At 38.2% G+C, this 21,741-nt stretch overlaps 4 protein-coding genes across 5 annotated transcripts; 2 read left to right on the top strand and 2 right to left on the bottom strand.

Annotated features, from left to right (window-relative positions):
- Positions 1 to 222: 222 nt before the first annotated feature.
- Positions 223 to 2,407, bottom strand: ndufc1 (NADH:ubiquinone oxidoreductase subunit C1). Its single transcript, XM_043257270.1, has 5 exons — positions 2,272 to 2,407; positions 1,031 to 1,150; positions 579 to 682; positions 424 to 496; positions 223 to 319 (listed from the first exon to the last, which is right to left on the bottom strand). The coding sequence occupies exons 2-4, from the start codon at positions 1,074 to 1,076 to the stop codon at positions 437 to 439; spliced, it is 210 nt and encodes a 69-aa protein (XP_043113205.1). The 5' UTR covers positions 1,077 to 1,150; positions 2,272 to 2,407; the 3' UTR covers positions 223 to 319; positions 424 to 436.
- On the top strand, positions 2,201 to 13,012 carry naa15a (N-alpha-acetyltransferase 15, NatA auxiliary subunit a). Of its 2 annotated transcripts, XM_043257267.1 has the most exons (20): positions 2,201 to 2,339; positions 5,008 to 5,092; positions 5,191 to 5,295; positions 5,784 to 5,941; positions 6,109 to 6,243; positions 6,366 to 6,519; positions 7,556 to 7,675; positions 7,759 to 7,854; positions 7,938 to 8,044; positions 8,137 to 8,209; positions 8,295 to 8,464; positions 8,601 to 8,756; positions 9,308 to 9,436; positions 9,640 to 9,853; positions 9,930 to 10,123; positions 10,209 to 10,317; positions 10,399 to 10,497; positions 10,575 to 10,718; positions 11,573 to 11,670; positions 11,753 to 13,012. In XM_043257267.1, exons 1-20 carry the CDS (start codon positions 2,286 to 2,288, stop codon positions 11,957 to 11,959), a joined length of 2,607 nt encoding a protein of 868 aa, XP_043113202.1. In that variant the 5' UTR covers positions 2,201 to 2,285; the 3' UTR covers positions 11,960 to 13,012. The 2 variants fall into 2 exon arrangements, 1 of the variants encoding a protein (XP_043113202.1); XR_006252525.1 differs by lacking the exons at positions 9,930 to 10,123; positions 10,209 to 10,317; positions 10,399 to 10,497; ... (1 more) ...; positions 11,573 to 11,670; positions 11,753 to 13,012 and having other exon boundaries at positions 8,601 to 8,752; positions 9,640 to 9,781.
- mlsl (malate synthase-like) lies at positions 12,167 to 17,652 on the bottom strand. Its single transcript, XM_043257266.1, is given in 16 exon segments — positions 12,167 to 13,693; positions 13,978 to 14,108; positions 14,180 to 14,247; positions 14,332 to 14,404; positions 14,507 to 14,574; positions 14,577 to 14,598; positions 14,684 to 14,762; positions 15,125 to 15,323; positions 15,403 to 15,559; positions 15,629 to 15,688; positions 15,784 to 15,894; positions 16,437 to 16,513; positions 16,618 to 16,708; positions 16,872 to 17,090; positions 17,187 to 17,315; positions 17,512 to 17,652. Coding segments are annotated over 16 exon segments (1,659 nt in total). The 5' UTR covers positions 17,518 to 17,652; the 3' UTR covers positions 12,167 to 13,524.
- A 280-nt stretch (positions 17,653 to 17,932) lies between these two features.
- rab33ba (RAB33B, member RAS oncogene family a) lies at positions 17,933 to 21,084 on the top strand. The gene is made up of 2 exons (XM_043257268.1): positions 17,933 to 18,430; positions 19,347 to 21,084. Exons 1-2 carry the CDS (start codon positions 18,203 to 18,205, stop codon positions 19,836 to 19,838), a joined length of 720 nt encoding a protein of 239 aa, XP_043113203.1. The 5' UTR covers positions 17,933 to 18,202; the 3' UTR covers positions 19,839 to 21,084.
- Positions 21,085 to 21,741: the final 657 nt, after the last annotated feature.

The raw sequence follows: 21,741 nt of genomic DNA, 5'->3' as shown, positions 1-21,741 counted from the left end.
AAGGATCATGGTCCACGAAGATATTTTGCAAAGTTCCTACCATAATCATATTGAAACTTAATTTTTGATAAGCAAAATGCTTATCAGTTGCTTTTTGCAACTTTATTTGGAAAATTTTAGAGGCGGCTTTCTCAGTATTTTTATTTTTTGTGGTCCAGAGTCACATTTATAATCACTGCAACTTGTGTGTGCTGGAGTCAAGAGAGAGTGAATAGAGGCAGATTATATACACATCTTTAATACACATTTTTGTAATCAAGCTGATGAACACACACACAGGAAAAGCAGAATATCTTCAAAGCACAGAGCAATTGCTGCCCTACAAAGGGAGAAAAAAAAGACGACATTACATCATAAGCATGGCATCACTTAACAAAAAAAATTACACTAACACCGAATAAAGAGATTAATGGTTTTACTTACATGGCCTGGTGGTTTACTCTAACCCATTTCTTGTTTTGTATTCATGCACATCAGTGCTGTGCTGTTTAAACAGCTGGCGGGGAACAGAGAGTATGTTTAGAAAAATAAAAAGCATGTTTGTGCATCTTTTCAGGAGAATATTCAAAAAGATTTACCAATGCCCACAAGACAGCTGTGCTTCCAAACGCCAGTCCTACTCTCAGCATGTTTGGCTTGGAGGGATCCGGTTTGGAAGCTATTATGAAATTTCTGCTAACCACTAAAAGGAGAGACAACAACAATCATCAAAACCTTTTATATTTAACACAGTGTCTTGTTAATTGGGCAGCTTTGGTAGCTAAATTGTAAATTGTTAGTTTGTATATGAGCTGATTTATTATGCACACAAACACATTTGCATTGTCCGTTGTTGTAATTCACAAACTGAAATTGTATTTATTGCTTAAATAACCCATCATGCGATTAAACTAATGTATTTGCAGCTGCGTTGCTAGCCTTGCTATGCTAAGCAAGGTCAGACCACACTGCTAACTTACATAAGGCGAATAAAACAAACTGTATTTAGACTATAATGTAAGGACAATATAATTCGCATCGTCGTACTCACTCTTATTGACAGCTGAAGTCCTCAAAAATAACCGACCAAGAGGCATTTTGACAGCGTTTCTCTCCCAATCAAAACGCGAACCTTGCTCGATTATTTTCCCTGGCTCCTAGAATGGCTGACCTAGTGGTACGTAGAGTAATCGATTTTGAAACACACTCGAGTGTACATAACAACATATCAATAATAATAATAATAATAATAATAATAATAATAATAATAATAATAATAATAATAATAATAATAAAATAATAATAATAATAATAATAATAGTAATAATAATAATAAAACACCTCCATTAAAATGTTTAGAGGTGTTTCTGTCTCCTGTAGCAATTAAATTTAATTCCCAAAACAATAAAAAGAAAATTGGAATGGTTCATCAATATATTAAAATGGTCCACTTTGAATCTATAAGTCTAACAACCCTAATAAAAATCTTTCATCTTTCATTTTCACTCAAAAATCCCTGTATAGACGTTTTACTCTTTTTCTGTTTAACAATAATACAGGAAAAATCGATATCTAAATGATAACACTTTTAGATGGATACATGTAAACGCCATGTAAAACCACACAACCTCTATTACTTTATTAAAACAGTATTATGCACAAATACTCAAAGGATAATTCCACTTTATACACATTTTTTCCACAATAATCTTTTATAAGTAGCTGTTTCGTCATAATAAATATATTTTATTAGTAAAATTACGTTTATCTTCTATAAACATGTTGGTTTCAGATGCACGGCTCCCACAAGCCTTTAAAATGAAGCGTCAAAAAGAACAACAGCATACTATCGAGATAATATTGCCATCTAGTGACGGCAATGCACGAGGCATTACATGAATCCTTCAATAGGCTGGCTCGTGCCTTATTTGTGATTGAAAGAAAATCGTCAGGGCAGCACTGTCATTTAATTTAACGTCGTGTGTGTATACATGTATTTTTATAATTATATATTTAATTTATAGCATACTTCTAAAAAAATTACTAATTTCCACTCTTTCATCCCCGCCTCGGAAATGCTGCACAGACTGCGCATGCGCACTTTACTGCTTGACCAGGAGAGAAGCAGCGTCGCCATTTTGGTTCTGAAGGGGGGCCTGCTGTCACCACGTGAAGGCGAGAAGCCCCAGACAGCGAAGTTCGGGGGGCTTTTACGATACGGCAGATAATCCGGCCAGAGGATCGAGGTTTCCGATTCATGATTAGAGCAAAATCACGGTAAACAGTACTCACGAAGAAGAAGAAGCATGCCCTCGGTAACTCTGCCGCCGAAGGAGAACGCTCTCTTTAAGAGAATATTGGTAAGTTGAGGAAATATATCAGCTAACGAACCCAGGATTGTTAATAATAGAAAGCAAGCGTGTGTCAGCCCCCTTCCTATTTTAGCCAAGATCTCTCTCCGCTGACCTCAAGAGAAACCTCCTAGGAGTATTTTGCAAGCTAACATAGAGCACTGGCATTGCTATAATACTCGTAACATGACTATTAGCTCGTGCACGTTCACGCACTTTGAGAGCAAATGAACTTGCCCGACACAGAGCAGCTAACCGCTTTAGCAAGTTGAGCGCAAAGATCGATGATCTGATGGCTGTGTGGACGCAATAAACACGAACCGATGCTATAAGATCGCTTTATAAAGTTGCACCAGCAACAACGTGCTGTTTGAGGGCTTCATGCACTAAGTCATGTCAAAACACGGGGTTGAATCGATTGGTCACCGTACAAGTGAACATAATGAAAGTTAATCCATTTAAAGCAACACCGAGTAACGGCAGAGTATGAAACAGTCGAAGGCAGTGCTGCAAAACTTTACCAATGACTTTATATGCACCATTATTGGCACTTTAATTAGTACCTGAACGCTACGCCGTAGATGTGTTGCTGGATAGTTACTGGACAAATCGTGCATTAACATTAACTATAAGTGAATTGTATTAAAAAGAAAATAGAAGCTTTTTTGTTAGTCATGTCAAGGGAAGGACACAATTATTCTGTAAATCTGTTATTCAGACAAAAGTGGGTGTAATGAAAGAAAGGTGAATTAATATTGTTTATTCGATACGGTTACTGAGATTTAAAAAGTTAAACTTTAAATTGGTCAACATATAGGTGTGTATGCAATATATATGCAGACACTAGCATGTAGCGAAGCTGGTTTTACTAAAAGCTCCAAGTTTTGTGATTTCACAGGCTTTAGTAGGATTATGCCACAAAATACAGGTTTAATTGATCTATTTTGCATTTAAGTTTAAAACAAAAACCAAGAGAATTTATTGTGTGAAACTGACTAGCTTGGTCCGGTTGACTGTGTCTCAAAACCTAGTTAGCTATCTGCTTAGACAATGTTTGTGATCATGTTTTTAAGCGCTTAGCTGTCTAAAATACCTACTATGTTAGTGAACAATTAGAAATCACTTCATGCATCCAAATGATGAAAATCTTTGTGTTCGAAGAAGTAATTTTTAGGTCGAAGTGACTCAACAGCAACTTGCCCAGTCATTGCTATTAATTAGTAATGTGTATTAATGTCCAGTCTTGAAATGGCCCAAATGGTTGTTCTCACTGATTGTTAGACATTTCAGATTTGTGTTGTTCCAGAATACAGAGCTAGAAAGTTGAAATCATCTGACGTTGGTTTATTTGTGCCTTCTAACATCTGTTTCTGTTCTGTCACAGGGAGGGAGCTTGAATAGCTTGAAGTCCTTATTGTGATTTAATTTTAAAATGTCACACGTTGCTTTTCAGTCACGATAACAATGCCAACAGCAGTGCCTAAAGGTATCTGTCCCTTAAACGTGATTATGTCAGAAGGCATTCCTTCGCGTTACTGTTATGTTGATTATTTGGCAGACGGCTCTTCTGGGATGTCTAAACTGTTGTGGTGACCGAAGTAGATCGGAATCTGTTTGTAATCAACATCTCACCATCATAGCCTTTTTTTCCTGAGCCTGCCACAGGCGTTTTAGCAGTACTGTGAACTACTTTGATAAGAGTCACATTTATCATTTGAGCAATTGATGCTAATTGCCAGAAGTCAGAGCTTTGCAGTGGTGTATGATCCTCAGATACTTGGTGTATGATGGATAGTCAGTTTTTCCTCTGTGATTTTAGCAAGAAGGTGCTAATTGTGTGATGTGAAGCGTTTAAAAAAAAAAACTGGACATTTGCTCCTCCCACCTACAACCCCTGCCGAACCTGGGAACCCACAACCTTCAGGTTACACTCTGTCTATTAACTCCATTACCGTGACTCTTCTGTAGTTATTAAGACTGGTGGAGAATGAAAAGTTGTGATTTTCTTGGCCTATTCGAATAGGAACTGTACTGTCTTTCCGGTGTAATAATCAAGGAAGTTTGCTGCCGTACCATGGCTGCAGCAGGCGCAATATTACACGGCGCCTGAAAATAGTCCCCTGGCATTTAAATAGGAAAAAATATCAAAAGTCTTTGGTCATTGATTCAATGATCAATGCTAAGCTGCCGCTAAAAGTGCTACTGCCAGAGCCCGAGATCGGATGAATGGATTTGAAAATGGTAAAACTCAACTATTTAACTCTAGGGGAGTTGGAAAATGAGTCTGTTCTCAAAAATAGAGGAGTGTTTCTTTTGAGCGGCAGATTTTTAAGGGAACATTGTGACAGGAGGTGCGGCTTTCTTCTCTGATTTCTTTTCTGGCATTGATATCTTGATTATCCAGCTCATGTCTTTGCAGGAGTTTATGAACTCCTTAGCCTTTGTGTCTTCCACTGAGCCTCGGAGTGATTCACGCTTGCATTATACACTGTGTGCTTGTTTTGTCAATGGAATTATCTTACGTTTACTTTGTGTGGTTTTGAAGGTGGTTTGAAGAGTTGGGAAGATATGATTTGCTAACCGCACATCTTAACCCTACTTTCATTTTGTCTAATGTGCGGTGAAAGTGTAATTATTAAGAACGTATTAAGAACGTTTTCCATTTTATGTCTTGCAGAGATGCTACGAACACAAGCAGTACAGAAATGGGCTCAAGTTTTGCAAACAGATCCTGTCCAACCCAAAGTTCTCAGAGCATGGCGGTAAGACCATTCTTGGACATTCATTTCTTCAGTTGCTCATCGTTTTGACAAATTAAATTTGCTGAGCACACAGTGATTTCTTTTTTTCCATCTTGCAGAGACCCTTGCAATGAAAGGACTGACTCTGAACTGCTTGGGCCGAAAGGAGGAGGCGTATGACCTAGTGCGACGTGGCTTACGAAACGATCTGAAGAGTCATGTCTGTATCCTTAACGCTTTTTCCACTGTCAGTGGGTTCATAAAAAAGCATCGTCAAAAAAAGTATTTTCTGTGCACATATTAATACTTGTACCCTCTGTTAGTGATTGACTTCCAGTTGAAGGTATTTTTGAGTCTTATTCCTAGATGTCTGGAAGCTGTACAGCACGGAAAGATTATTAATTAAAAGAGAACCAATAATGGCCCCTAGTCAAATTGTGAGGGCTGTGATTTAATTAAATACAAGTGTGCTTTCTTAATGTTTTTTTTGTTTATTGTACAATCACTAAATATTATATCAAATTCAGATTATATGATCACAAAATGTTGAGCCAAATTGTGCAGCCATACAAACAAGCTCAACAAACCTGAAGCTTTTTATCCTTTTCAACCTTATCGCATTTTTAATCGTAGTCATAGTTTTTACTTATTTCCCCACTGAATTGTTCAGCCTTGGGTGCAGAGCTGTTTCCTGTCCTTAACTCTTCTTCAGGTTGGCACGTTTATGGTTTGCTTCAGCGTTCGGATAAGAAGTATGACGAGGCCATCAAGTGCTACAGGAATGCTCTTAAATGGGACAAAGACAATCTGCAAATCCTCAGAGATCTCTCACTGCTGCAGATCCAAATGAGAGACCTTGAAGGTTACAGGGTAAGTTATTTTGAACGTAAGTGCTTCCAGGTGTCAGGAAACTACAATGTTCCAAGGAACAAGCCAGTAAAAATACAGTTGTTGTTTTTTTCCTTTTTCCCCAAAAGTCATTCTTTCACTCAGATTATTGCGGTCATAATATAATTTGTAACATTTCTCTCTCACAGGAGACAAGGTACCAGTTACTGCAGTTGCGACCGGCTCAAAGAGCCTCCTGGATCGGTTATGCCATCGCGTACCACCTTCTGGAAGATTATGAGATGGCAGCTAAGATCGTGGAGGAGTTCCGTAAAACGCAACAGGTATTTTTTTCACTGCTTCCCATCAGCTGTCATCTACACTTAGTTTGTTGTTGCAGACAGCTTAGTAGGGGATACCACCAAGTGTTGGATGCCACTGAGGTTCGTTGTTGTTTGTTTTTCAGACATCTCCAGATAAAGTGGATTACGAGTACAGTGAGCTGTTGCTTTATCAGAATCAGCTGTTGAGGGAGGCCGGGCTTATCAAAGAAGCCCTTGATCACCTGACCAACTATGAAAAACAGATATGTGACAAACTGGCTGTAGAGGAGACACGAGGTGTGTTTTTTGTTTGCATATTCTCACTTGATATGAGGTTTTTTTTGTTTGTTTGTTTTTTGGCTGATTTGATGATTATTTGTACATTCTCATTTTCCCGGTTTTTGGAGTTTCTTCAAAAAACTTGCTGTCAAGTTTCTATTTAAAACATTAATGTAATAACTGTGTTAAATCTTTTGCGAATCTCAGAATGAATATTATTATAGTAATTTAATTTTATAATACTGAAATTCACTTTATTGCATTTAAATTAATGCAATGTTTTATATTAATGGTATATTTTAGGCCTGTAACTAATGATTTAGATAATTCTTTTTTTTAAAGGATAAAAAACACTTAAGTTCTACCCGATGTCATTTAAACAAATGTCAACTGAATGCTATGAATGTCATAATAAAGAGAAAGCACAAATATTTTAGGAATCTATCAAAAAATTATTTAAATCTTAAAATTGTATTGTCATTTATTGGGCAAATAACAAACTAAGCTAGTATTTATTTACATAATAACAAAATAGCCCCCTATACCTTTTATAACAGCTTGCTAAGGACAAAAAAAAATCGAATTGCAAGTATCACGCAATTTCTCAGAATTGTGAGAAAAAAAGTTGCAGTACCCTTTTTGTTATACATAAATTAGTTTTGTTTACATTTGTTAAAAAAAGCACTGTATATAGTGAATATAGTTTAACTCTACATATATTTTTTTTACAAATAGAATAAAAACTCACTGTTAATCAATAGGTAGAGTAATGTTCAGTTTCACTAAGTTATGTATCCTCTGAATAATTAATATTTAGACTTAAAGAATTCTCATGATTAAGCACGTACTTATGCAAAGCATTTCATTCTGTTTACTTCACTATATTTAGATGCATTTTGTCCATAGAAGTGCTGTAATTTAATGTGACGGGCTGAAGTTGTACGTGCACTCTGGGCAGACCCAACTAATCAAGAATGAGAATCGTTTATTTTCATTATGCATGTAGTTCCAATTTTCGGTGATTTAAAAGCAACGTATTTTGGTATGCCTGTAGGTGAGCTGCTTCTCAAGTTAGATCGAGCTGGTGAAGCTACAGAGGTATACCACCGACTGCTGGAGAGAAACCCTGAGAATTGGAGCTACTATCAAGGGCTAGAGAAAGCACTCAAACCAAGTAAATACACTTTCTTCTGAACACAGCAAATCTTTGCTGATTTTTAATTTCTTTTAGTCCCTTAATGCCATGTCTGCTTTCAGAGAGTGTCGAGGAGAAGCAGAAAATCTATGAAGATGCCTGGGTTAAGTATCCTAAAGGCTTGGTGCCAAGAAGACTTCCTCTCAGCTTCCTCACAGGTCAGCTCCTGTCTTGTCAGATCAGTAGGGCTGTTATGCTCTCATAAAGTGTCTGTGTATAAGACCGCTTTTGGCTCTCGCAGGTGAGAAGTTTAGAGAGTGTTTGGATCGCTACCTGAGGATGAACTTCAGCAAAGGGTGCCCACCTGTTTTTACCACACTGAAATCACTCTACCATCACAAAGACAAGGTGAGAAGAAGAAAATGTGTAAATGTGTATTTTTTTCTCATAACATAAGAACAGACACCATTTTTTTATAACATGTTCCTCTTCCTCTGCAGGTAGCAATAATTGAGGAATTAGTTGTGGGCTATGAAAAAAGTTTGAGAACTTGTAAAATGTTCAACCCAAATGGTGAGTACATGTGAACAGATTTTAATGACGGATGACAGTGGTGCCAAAAAAAGTTCTCACTGTGGACATGTTGCTGAATTTGTAGATGATGGGAAAATGGAGCCGCCCACTACTTTACTATGGGTTCAGTATTTCCTGGCCCAACATTTCAACCATATTGGCAAACAGACGCTTGCCCTCGAATACATCAACACAGCCATTGAAAGCACCCCCACACTCATAGAGCTCTTCCTCATCAAGGCGAAGATATACAAGGTAGAAACAGTCTAATGTAACTGAAATGAGACGCTTTTACTTTGTTTCAAAATGTCTTCAAGGCAGAAACAGAACATGAGAAGGAAATAGAACGTGAGAGAGTGACTATGTTTTTCCCATGTCTTGTTGTTGAAAGCATGCGGGTAACATCCGTGAAGCTGCTCGCTGGATGGATGAGGCCCAGGCTCTGGACACCGCTGACCGCTTCATCAACTCCAAGTGTGCCAAGTATTTGCTCAAGGCTGGACTTATCAAAGAGGCTGAAGAGATGTGTTCCAAGTTCACCGGGTTAGTGTGGTGTGAAGGTCACAGGCTTGAGAGAACGCACTTAAAATAACACTAGGTGTTACCTATATAATGCTGTTCAAATGGTCAGATGTTTAAGAATGTAAGAATGCACTGAAATAATCAAAAATCACAGTAAAGACGTGTATAATGTAAAAAAAGGTTCGATTTTAAGACACGCTCACTGCACCTGCTGCAGCTGCAAAGTTCCTTGATTCCTTTTTCCTTAATGGTAAAGCTCAACTTTTTTTTTTTTTTTACTCTGGTGGAGTTGGAGAATGAAAAAAAAAAAAAAACTAAACATTTGTCTTTCGCTTCAAAGTGTCCCGGTTTGGAGGCATTGCTTCTGGCAGCCATTTTTTATGGCTTGCAAATTCAGCTCCAGAAAGACTGGAATAGTAAAATGTTGGTTAACATTACATTAACAAACTGCTTTTTTTAATATATATTTTTAAATATTTTCTATATGAGATTTTAATGTATAAAATATTTTTTTCAAGAGTGTTTCGTTATCAAAAACACATCAGTTTGAATGTATCCAATCTCTGTCACCTACAGGAAGGCACCTCTGCTGTAGAGAATCTGAATGAGATGCAGTGCATGTGGTTCCAGACGGAGTGTGCTCTGGCCTACAAGTCCTTGAACAAATATGGAGAGGCGCTGAAGAAGTGCCATGAAATCGAGAGGGTAAATCTTTTGGAATTAGATACTGTTAGCTATGTAGAATAGCTCTATGCTAAATCTATATGTTGATATAGGTTGAATTGATTGATGTGGTTTAATTGTTTTTTACCATGTATATAGCCATTGCTGCTGACATGGCATTAAGTCATAAATAAATACACAACGACCTGAAATATCCTGACACTTTCATCTTTTTTTGTTAACAGCATTTTGTAGAGATAACGGACGACCAGTTTGACTTCCACACATACTGTATGCGGAAAATGACGCTGCGTTCTTACGTTGATTTGCTCAACCTAGAGGACGTGTTGCGTTTGCACCCTTTTTACTTCAAGGCAGCACGTATAGCCATCGAGATCTACCTCAGCCTTCACGATAACCCACTCTCCGATGAAAACAAGGAGTTGCAGGCCGATAATGGTATGATCAGGCGCTCAAAACATGCTCCAATTTTTTTGGTCTAGTTTTACTTTCTTAACAATTGTTTGTTCTGTAGCCAACCTAACGGACAAGGAGCTGAAGAAATTGCGCAACAAACAGAGACGTGCCCAAAAGAAAGCCCAGTTAGAAGAGGAGAAAAAGAATGCTGAAAAAGAAAAACAGCTTAAGAACCAAAAGAAGAAAAAGGAAGAGGATGAGGAGGAGATTGGAGGACCTAAGGAAGAGCTCATACCAGAAAAACTGGCAAAGGTGTGTATGTTGGCAAAGCCATTTGTACTTTACAGGATACAACATTTTGATTATGTTCATCGGAATATGCTGTTTTTGTCTGTAGGTTGAGAATCCTCTAGACGAAGCGGTTAAGTTCCTGACTCCTCTCAAGAACTTGGTAAAGAATAAAATAGACACACATCTGCTGGCATTTGAGATCTACCTCAGGAAAGGTGAGCATGCTGATGAACTTCAACATAGTGATTCATGATGTTCCGGGATTTGAAACTCATAATGTGTGTTTGTGTTCGTAGAGAAGTATCTTTTGATGCTGCAGTCGGTGAAGAGAGCTTACTTGTTGGACCCCGATCACCCCTGGCTCCACCAGTGTTTGGTGCGATTCTTCAAAGGAGGTACATAAAGGTGCATATTGCTTTGTCACGTGGGACAAAAAACATGCGGAAACAATAAGATCTGTGTCCGTTTTCAGTGTTGGACAGTAAGGACATGCCGGAGGCAGTGCTGACGGTTCTAAAGCAGGAGATCACAAAACTGTTTGGCGAGAGTGACCCCAAGACTTTCAACAAGAACTTCCTGAGCAAGCATGCAAACTCAATACCACACAGAGTTGCAGGTACCTACTTAATGTTGACGTCTGTGTAAAGTCAGTATTAAATGTGTGTTCTGAGTTGAGAAAAATTGGTTATTAAACACCCAGTCTAATTTTTGAATGCTAAAATAAAACACAAAGTAAAAAAACTGAAACCACACCCACTCACGGCAAAGCTGCCGTCTGTCTCAATCGTTTTTTTCAAGAAGCTTGACTTAAATAAGGAGACCAAGCTCAGTTTTTTGTAAATTATAGCAGCCACGTAACGTGACCAAGGCAGCTAGATGGCAAACGGTAATGACAGCAACTCATGATTGAACAGAAGAACCATGCTTATGCTCTCTAGTTATTATGTGTGTGTGACTTGAAGCAGGACTGCGCAGAACGATCAACAAAGTACAGAGAGAGCGATTCAAAGCATAATGAGTGTCTGCTATCTGTATTGATGTCATGCAGCAGTCTGTCCAGTCTTCGTAACATGTTTCAGCAGTACATTTCTAACATTTGTGTTTATAAACAATTCTCAAAATTGACTACATGGACTTTAAAGAACTTTTGAAAACCACTGTAAAAAAATAGTACCATTTAATCAAGAATTTGGTTTGTTCATATTTGAAACAATTAAATCACTAGCGGTCACAGTCTCTTTGGCGTTTCTACTGGGTTTCTGTATCAGTAAGCAGTCTTTTTGATGATTGTTCAGTCATACTTCATAATAAATCTCATACAGTTTTACTACACCAATGTCCACTTTCACTCAAGTGACCAGAAATGAGTGACTTCTGATGGCTTTGTTGCTGTGAGTCCTTTTAGTATGAGCGCACCGGTAAATTCTTTTAGCCGTTCATTTTAGCATCTGCCTTTTTTGTTGTATGCAGCCGCTAAGATGATGGTCTTTCTGGACCCCTCCTCTGAGGGGATGGCTGCCGAACTGGCTACCTCCTTGAACGAGTCCCTAACAGGAAGAACCAGTCAGGTACAGTAACCATAAACAGAACAGCATATATCTATATTTTGCGTGATGCTAAATCTCTCATATTTGTATGTGTGAATATCAGACGTGTACCGAGGTGGTCCAGGCATTGAAGGACGGGAGTCTGGGCTTGCAGCAGGAGAAAATTCTCGAATCGTACCGTGCGTCTTGCCATGGTATCTATCCCTACGCTTCAGCCTTCATGCCCCCCGGTTACCAGGACAACTCTGCAGTGACCACCAATGGAGACCTGTCCCCCTGCGACCACGAAGATATGCCCAATGAGATGTGAGCATTTCAGAAAGGTAGCAGGGTGGCCGTTTTATGGCCGTCAGCATTTTGAGACCAGACGCCCCACTGAGGTTGAGACTCTACTGCACTAACGAGACCATGGTTACCTTCCACCTTCTTTTCCACTCATGGAAGCGAGTGAGCAATAGGGGAAAAACCCGTTTTACAAGTTTTTTTTTCTCCTTTCTGTATTGTTTAGCTTTTTTTCTTTTTTTTTTTTTTTTTTTTTTTTTAATGGCCAATGGCGTCTCTTATGCTAGAAAAGAATAAATGGTATTAAAGAGAAAGATTGATCAAGACGGTCACAGTGAACTCATTGGGCCTAATTCCTGTTTATCAGACACACGCATCTTGCTTCACATGTTTTTAAGAGTAATTTATATAAGATAATATTAAAGAGAACCGAATAATATCAGGAGGAGCAATACTTTTGGTCCCTGTTTGACTTGCGTGGTCGTGTGCCAAACCTGTGGGGCGGACCTTTAGATGCAGATGACGGCACCTGTGGCGAGGGTACCTGGGAAGGGGGGGGTTGGGGGTGTGGGGAGTGTGTGGCAGTGAATTAATGTGGCTGGGCAGAAACTGTTCCAGGATCAGCCACCAGGGGGAGCCAGCAGCGAAAACCCACCACGTCTGCTGGGAGGAGACGCTGATGTTCAGCCAATAAATTGATAACAGAGTCTATTGAAAGGTCACCTGGAGTGCCGAGGAGAGGCAGACGTGCATCTCTGTATTTTATTTTTAATTTTTCCTCTTTCATCCTCTGCTGCCTTTTTGGTTTTTCCAGTTAATGTCTTAGAGGCGGCAGTGGCATCTGTTGGACCTGTAGGACTTTTACTGTGACTGTTTCTGTTGGGTTTGTTTGGCATCTTTTTTTTTTTTTTTTTTCTCCTACTCATTGTTTGGGTTATAATGTTGGTTTCAAACTTTCTGCTTTCTGCATTTTTCCCCATATTACAAGACTCCATCGAACATGCATACCACTGTCTGGATTCTGAGAAAATGTCCTGTCGTTTGACACTCACACAGTTACAAATAAAACAAAATAACATGACTCTGATGTATTTCTCTTGTTTTTTTAATTTCCATATTGGGTTACACTGTATGATGTAAGTACAGAACAGAAGAATTGTAGAGGTTTTGCTAAAATTAAACCAACCCTTTTCTGGTAAAAAGAGCTAGAATTTGTACCTATATAAATATTTTAATTTTACTCCTTTGGACTTTACTTTTGTAGGTTATTTGCCAATAAGATTACTTTAAAATAGTAGCAATAGTAGTGGTTCTCAACATAATCAATGCTTAATATTCAGATTTTTGCAGTTGTTTGTCATTACCTGAATAAAAATTTACGAATAAGAATTTTATCAACAATTAATACCCTGTAAATATCCATGTAAATATAATTTCTTTTACCTTTTTTAATTACAATCCTTGTCTTGATTGATTTTAAAGTTGTATTTTTTTTTTTTTTTTTTTTTTTTTGAAACATTAAAAACTTCATGTGTTAACATGTTAACACAACAAGTGTTCATGGATGTAGTATTTTGTTAGTGGTTAAGTAATTTAGAGTCTGGCTTTGGGCGCTGTATCTGTCTGTCGGTTCTCGTGTTGGCTTTGAGAACTGAGGAAAGTGTGGTCCAGGTTAAGGTATGTGGTAAGGAACTCTGGGAAATCATTCTTCTGCACTATTTCTAGAAACATGGATACAGCAGTCATCAACCTCTGTTTGTCCCTAAAAAGAGTGAAATAGAGAAAAGGTCAGTATTTCTCAATGTGAGCCCTTGGGCAATCACAGAGGTGCCTTAGCTCTATAACAGAGTAAACATTTCATTTTTAAAATGAAATGAAATTAAATCCATTAAAAATATTTTTTTTTTAGTCTTATGTTAGAATGTAGATGTATTTCAGTTAGGTGTATTATATATATATATATATATATATATATATATATATATATATATATATATATATGTATGTTTTTCTTTGTTTTTCTTTGTACAATAAAGCATTCTCTACCTGCTTGTTTGGCAATGTATGGCTACTTTCAGATCTTCTATCAAACCTTGGGCCAAACTGCTGACAAGAGCTCGGGTTACTACTGTCCCATCATCCTCCAGTCTCACCTGGTGCCGAATCCACTGCCAAACCTGACAAAACGCAGCCTCTTAGGATAAGAGATAATATTATATTGTAGCATGTGAGCTTTGAGAGAACCGACCTGAGATCTGGAAATCTCTGCTGTTGCTGAATCCTCAACCTTCCCCAGATAGAAGAAATGACCTCTGCCTGTTAAGTTAACATCAATAAAACATCACCATCACATAGCATAATCGTTGTTTAAAAAGTCATAGGTGAAATAAAGTTCTGCACCTGAAAGCCAGGCTTCAATGAAGAGGACACCTACAGCAATGTTATACCTCAGTCCGTACAGTGTTACTCCTCCCTGTAGAGATATAAATCACACAGTACAAAAGCAACAGCATTTACACTTGCCACACATTTATTAAACTGTTTACATGATTTGCAGTGATAGAATTCAACTGACCGCAGGCATGATGAGCAAGTCTTCAGGGGTCACAGTAATGTCTTCAAGAAGCTGCAGGAGTTGATTAGACCATGAGAGTGAAGCTGAAACAGCTGTTTGAGAGAGAAATTGATCTTTTTATATACACATTGCTGTTATGGAGTAGAAATTAACAACTTGTTATGTGTCTCAGCTTACTTTTTGCATGGGCTCAATCAGGTCCATGTCGTAGACCATAAACCCATCAACTCCTGCTTTGATCTCCAGTAATTTAAGTCTAAAATGACACAAGAATGAAAATGTATGCATATATATATATATATATATATATATATATATATATATATATATATATATATATATATATATAACATATACAGAATAAATATATATATATATATATATATATATATATATGACTCAGTACAGAATATTTATTACAGAATATTTATTTATTTCATTGTATTGTGTGTTGGTTCCATCATAGTTTTCTGTTGTGTTGTGGAGATGTTGTTGTGTTGCGCACTATTTGGCCTATAATATTGAGATTTTAAAAATATGGCCCACTATATTTTTTATTGCAATTATAGGTTGGATTCAAATCCCCACATTTTTTTATTTGATCTGGTTGCATCTTGCCTGGTGGCAGTTCTCAGTACAGTCTTGTAGTGGTCACTCTCTTTGTCTCTAGGCAACAGCAGTGCTGCCATGCCACCTGTTGCTAGGGCACCTCTGCGGTGACATGTCTGCACTAGAAGATCCATGTAGCTGTGCAGGAAACGCTTCTCCATGTCCACATATTTACTGCGATCAGGGAGGAGGAAATCAGCCCGATCACCTATAAAGCAAATCATTGTCACTACTGAGGAACGTGACTGAGTCTACTAGTAGAATTTGCAGAAAATGTATGCGCTCACCGAATTTGTTGACAAAGGAAGCCGAGTAATCCCAGATGCCACAGTTTAAACCAGCAGAGTGCTCCTTGAGCTCGTACAAAATCTCTTCCATTTCGAACGATGCCAAGACACACTCGATCAACACAGTGGCTTTTATGCAGCCCGCTGGCAGGCCAAGCTAAAAAAAATAATTCAGAATACATCACAAATAAAAATTCTGTTAAAAATGCAGCCAGATCACACTCACCTTCTTCTCAGTCCAGAAAAAAATCTGACTCCAGAGTCTGGCCTCCATGTAGCTCTCAACCTGCACAACAAATACCGTGAAGATTTTCTAGGATATGTTTGATTCTACATTGAAGTTATGTCCTGGTAAACAGAGTGATGTGTTTAGACACTGACCTTGGACAAGTAGAAAAAAGGGCCACTCTGGTTTTGAAGAAGTAGTTTTGCATTATGAAACATCAGCAAGCCAAAATCAAACAGTGGACCTGGAACCTCTCGACCATTCACCTACAGAGAAACAGATGCATAAATACATCACACTGTCAAGAGGGATGTTTTACTTTGCAGGTAAAATCTATTTACTATACTCATTTATGGCTAAAGAGATTTCTGAGTTATTTTTTATTTTAATCTGAATCAGATGCATCTCCAAAACCTATCTGGAGCAATACCAACAGACACAAATGAGACATTTAGGCTTTGACTAAAATCTCTTGAATTTAGATCCAGGTTTCAGCCCTTTTTGAAATTTTATCTGAGACACATGTGAGATTACTAGGGCCTTTTCATTAAAAACAATCTAAAGCAGGAAAAAAGCGAAAGTCTCAATTTTCTTTACATATGCACTTAATGTTGTCTAGAAGAAGCAATTGAAATGTTAAAACTGGTCATAAGTGGTTATAACTTTTAAAATCTTACAACTGATCATTAAATCACCATAAGGTGAAACAATAAACTACATAAATTTTAAACAGACCAACACATGGTTGGACAAACACAAGAATGTTCTCATCTGTGCCATTAAAGAAGTTACCACTAAAGATCCATACCATCATGTTGTGCTCCACCATGTTCCATGCTCGAGGACGGAGCATCAGCACTGGAGCCTGAGAAATTGGTGGTACATCTAAGAGGGATGCGACAGATAGTTAACGCATGCTTTCCTTAAAGAATACTTAATTCACTACATTTTTCACAAAACACGCAGCAGGAATTTGACTCAAGACTCACCCTGAAACTGGTTGTGCACAGCCTGATAAACATTATAAATACCCTTTATTTGATTGAGGTATGTTGGGCAATTTCCATCATCAAAATCAATCTACAACAGAACAGAATAATAATGCGATTACAGTCAGGAATTTATCTTTTTCAGTTTCAAATTTGTAACCTACAATCACTGTACACACACACAAATAATAATAATATTAGTCTTTTTTTCAGTCCAGTTTAGTATCTGTTCTAATTGCATTACTAAGTCCTACCTGTAAACCTTGGGCAGGAGATTTGAGTCCCATTATAAGACGTTGTGTATTACAGGGTGAAAGGTCACCGACATCCACATGTCTGCAGTGTAATCTTTCTGGAACCGGGCTCACTCTCCAGCTGGGATCAGTTCGGATATGAGCTGTATCCTTCAAAAAGCCTGGCAACTCTCCGGTCAAATTTAACTGAACTTTCCGGAGGACTCGCAAATTCAAAACCTTGCAAAAGAGCAAAGACATCTTTAGTAGCATAAATAAATGACTGGGGTTTCCTTAATATGCATTATTGAGCTAAACTTCTAATTTACGAGGTACCTTGTCAACCTCTGCCTGAAAGGTTGAGATGAGTTCAAAGAGAAATTGCAGAGCATCAGAGCTAAACAGAGTATGAAACTCTCTCTCAAGTCCGGAGGGAGGTGTTTCCAGCTCAACACCTTGATGTACCTGTTTATCAGCACATTAAACCTACATGATTTTCTGACACCGACAGCAAATCATCATTTAGTTCTTCACATTACAATTCACTGACAGGTGCATAGAGACACAATTACATACAAATAGCCTATAATACAGAAAACATAATTGTATTTTCACGAGAGTGATATTAATTTTAAAATAATCAGACATCAGGAGAACTTACCAACATTTTCTGCAGTCGTTCAGTAAATCTAGAGTTGGACTTTGGTAAGTCTCACTGTTTACTTTTAGCCACACATGACCAGTGAGGTTCATTTCGTGAATGAATCGGCATTTTAACCAACTTTTAAGGTAACGAATGAGCAAACAAAAAGTGTTTTTTAATGCAATTCCCCTGAAGGGAAAATATAGTCACTGCAAAGAAGTAAAAACTTCCACCCCTTTTTTAATAACACATGCATATATTACAGTAGAATATAATAGAATGACTTCCATATTTATTTCGTGTTTTGTGTGTGTGTGTGTGTGTTTTGTCTGCTCCGTGTACAGTGGTGGTAAGTTTCGATTTTCTTAAACTCTTTTGTTTGTATTGTTTGGAAGCGCCACACAAAACGCTCTCTGTGTTACGTGACTTCTCGCGAGATTACAGTTATGTCAACGTCGTACGTGGCTGCAGACCCAAAACAGTGTAAGAAGACTCCGCCAGGGATGCATCAGCAAAATGCGGAGTCCACCGGTCAGCACGTCAAATACAGCCCCCGATGTTTGAATCTCCAAGTTTTGCACATGAAGTGTGAGGTGAAGCGCTGAAGGATAAACTAAGCCTGCGTTTGAATTATTTATTTGACCCGTTAGCATCAGCACATTTGCGCTGTGCTATTCCCGAAGCACTTGTTTGTCTATAGGAAGACAGCATGGCAGATATCGAGTCATCGTTTGAGTTTAGCTCGTCTTTGACCAGCTCTTCGCTGCCTCCACCTCGGACTCGAATCTTTAAGATCATCGTTATAGGAGACTCTGGAGTTGGCAAGACTTGCCTCACCTATAGATTCTGTGCGGGCAAGTTTCCAGACAAGACTGAGGCCACTATCGGGGTGGATTTTCGGGAGAAGGTTATTGAAATAGACGGCGAGAAAATCAAGGTGAGGATGCTTGTGATTTCAGGACGCTGTTGTCTATTTATTTATTCATTTTTTTGACTCGATATGTGTTGATGGTGTCCTGCAAAGCCTCACTCATTAATTATTAGCCAGTCTTTTAAAGTAGATTAGTTTATTGAACCTTTAAATGTAATGTTAAAAAAGTTTGTGCTTTGTGGTTTTTTTTACCATATTTGATACGCAAGGCTTTCATGGCCTATAGAGTATGGTTTTAATCACAAATTGTGTAGTTGGGTAGATGTAGTTATTTATATATGCTTTAAAATTAAGATGAAATCTTATAACATAATTTAAATAATTAAATCAGTACTGTATTTATAGCAGAATGCTTTGTATAAATATCAATTGTCAGTGTAAACCATCATGCATCTAATACATTGTTTTAAATTTACATCTGCAGTAGACTTTATGAGGTTGAACAGATGGCCAATATAATTTAGGGTTACATCTATTATATAATAGACATGTGTCTATACATTACTTGAAACACCATGCATTCTTTTGCAATCATAGGGCTTAGCACCCAAAAAAATGTAAACTAGGTCCAGCAAACGACCGGAAGGACATTGAACACAAATAGACCATGTGACATCAGGTGTTAGAGCCTGCATAGAATGGAAATAAAGAATGGAAATGTTCCCAGGAACATTTCAGTTGCATTTAAAATAGACTCTATGACAAGGGTCAGCGTTTTTTATAAAAATGTGGGAACATTTCAGTTGCATTTCTCTCTATGCAAGTTAATTTTTTTCAAAAACAAAAGTCTTACAAGTTTGGAACAACATGAGAGTGAGTAATTAAAATTAAAATTTTTAAATGCACTATCCCTTTAAAAGGACACATATGCATGCAAGATATAAGTTGACCGCTAATAGCTCTCCCTTTTTCCCTCTACCAGGTCCAGTTGTGGGACACCGCAGGCCAGGAGCGCTTCCGAAAGAGTATGGTGCAGCACTACTACCGCAACGTCCACGCTGTGGTGTTTGTCTACGACGTCACCAATGCTGCTAGTTTCCGAAGTCTACCGGCATGGATCGAGGAATGCCGTCAGCATGCCTTGGGCCAAGAGGTGCCTAGAATCTTGGTCGGCAACAAATGTGACCTGCGTCACGCCGCTCAAGTAAGTACCGACGTAGCGCAGCAGTTTGCCGATGCACACTCAATGCCTCTATTTGAGACCTCTGCCAAGAACCCCTATGGAAACGATGACGGCGGTCGGAATAATAGTGACCACGTGGAGGCCATTTTTATGACTGTTGCCCACAAGCTGAAATCTCAGAAGCCGCTGGTGTTAAGCCAACCGCCGTTTGGATCTGGAGATACGGTCACTCTCAGGAGGCAGGACGAGGAGGACAGGGGAAGTTGGGGCTGCGGATGTTGGAGGAGCTAATGAAGGAGCCGCCACTTTACAGGATGGAGATGACAGAGGTGAAGCACCTTTTAAAGAAGCAGATTCAGGAGTGCTTGTGCGATATCAGTGAAGATCCAGGTGAAGGGTTGAGGACACAGGAATATCTGTTCTCAAGATTTCTTTTTGTATCTGATCTGGCCGTTATTATAAAGGGAAAAACGTTCTCCACTCAAACCAGAGGCTTGGAGAAGTTGCATGTAGGCCCATTTGCCTTACGTATACAAGCTTCATTGATTATGTGTCAGCCTGTCTAGTGCATATATATGCCACTGCCAAACACACACTGCATTAGCCTGCTAGATTTAGCCAGTTCTGCGGGCGAATTGGACAATGAAATCTTCGTGCATAACATTTACATTTTTAAAACGATTGTTTTGGTGCAATTAGATAAACTGTTCAAACTCCAATGTGAATCTGGTTTGGTCTGTGAATTTGTTGTTTGTTGTCACCCACACACTTCCTGTGAAAGCTGTCAGTTCTCTCAAGAGAAACCGGCAAACAAAGACTAAATGCAGGTGGTTTATTAGTGCTGCTAACAGATCATAGACTCATGTGAGATGAATTCAAAAGTAAAATAAAGCTGATGATCTGTTTTCCAAAAAAGCCAGTCCTAGTCCACTGCCAGTGTTTTATTTATTGCCAATTTTTTTTTTCTTCTAGCAGCCATTCATTTGAATAAAATCTACTGTTAAGACATCTGGGTTATGCATGATAACCAGTCCTTCCTCTCAAAATGTAGGTGAGTTAGGTGAAAAGGGACGAGAACACACTGACAATATTTACGCCAGTGTCTACAGTCAGGATTTGTATGTAGTATTGCTTCGTTAGGCAAAATGAAAATGGTCTATACTGTATAATCACAGATTAGTACCTCCTATTATTCATGGCATCTGCTCTGTGCATGGCATCTGAACAAAGGCTCTGATATCAGTCAGTGTGTAATCTATCAGAACAAATATACAGATATGCTTAATTGTCTTTCCCTTTGGCCATCTTCTTTCCAACACTGATATGCAGAACAGAGTTCAGTCCATTACAGGGAATATTCACTCATGTCTTTACGTAACCACAGCTGGTCCTGTGGAGTTCACGAAAGAAACTCAGGCATGACATGCTTTATTTGTTTTATGGGGAATTGCCAAAAAGAGGTTTTGCATATGTTTTCTGGTTAGGTTGGTTAAGGGCCTGATTGGCTGATGCATTGCATTGATTCAGGTACAGTAGTAGGAGATCTCAGCGGACTTCTAGAGGGTGTGTAGATTTGAGAAAGTGCGGTTACAGTAGTAGGGGAGCATGCGATTAGTTGAGAAATTGTGAAAGGTTAACGACGGCTCTTAAATATTTAAATGTGGCATTTCGAATGCATACTAAGACTTGTCTATTTGTTCTTAAAATTTTGACTCTGGGTGCTTAAAGAAGGTCCGTATCTAATTTATCTGCCAGAAACACCACAAGCTTTGATTTTTGTAGGTTCACGTTGAACTAATTTTGATAAAAACATACTCTTAGTGTGGATTCTCTCCATTGTTGTCTGTGCTGATTTTTCGCTTCAACCAATGTTCCATTTCAAGTGTCCTTCAGAATTTTTTTTTCAGTCTTCATTAACACATTAATAACAGTTAGTGTAAAATATGAGCAATCTCAAAACTCTACAAAAACTAATTGCAGAAAGTATATGGAAAAATGATTAACTTTTTAAAATATATTGTTTAACTGTTACATTTTATTATAAGTAATTATTACTGGGGTAATTATGCATATTCACAACCAAAGTGATATCAGGGGTCAGCAGTTGATAAAATAGCACCTTGCAATGCCAGAACTCGAGCATGCACAACATATCTTTACTAGTTATCTGTCTGATACAACTCATGCCTTCAAT

This window comes from Puntigrus tetrazona, chromosome 14 (genome assembly GCF_018831695.1).
Source record: "Puntigrus tetrazona isolate hp1 chromosome 14, ASM1883169v1, whole genome shotgun sequence".
In the NCBI taxonomy this organism is placed as follows: Eukaryota; Metazoa; Chordata; class Actinopteri; order Cypriniformes; family Cyprinidae; genus Puntigrus; species Puntigrus tetrazona.
The sequence above is the reverse complement of the archived record's forward strand: the minus strand, read 5'-3'. Positions and strand labels throughout refer to the sequence as shown.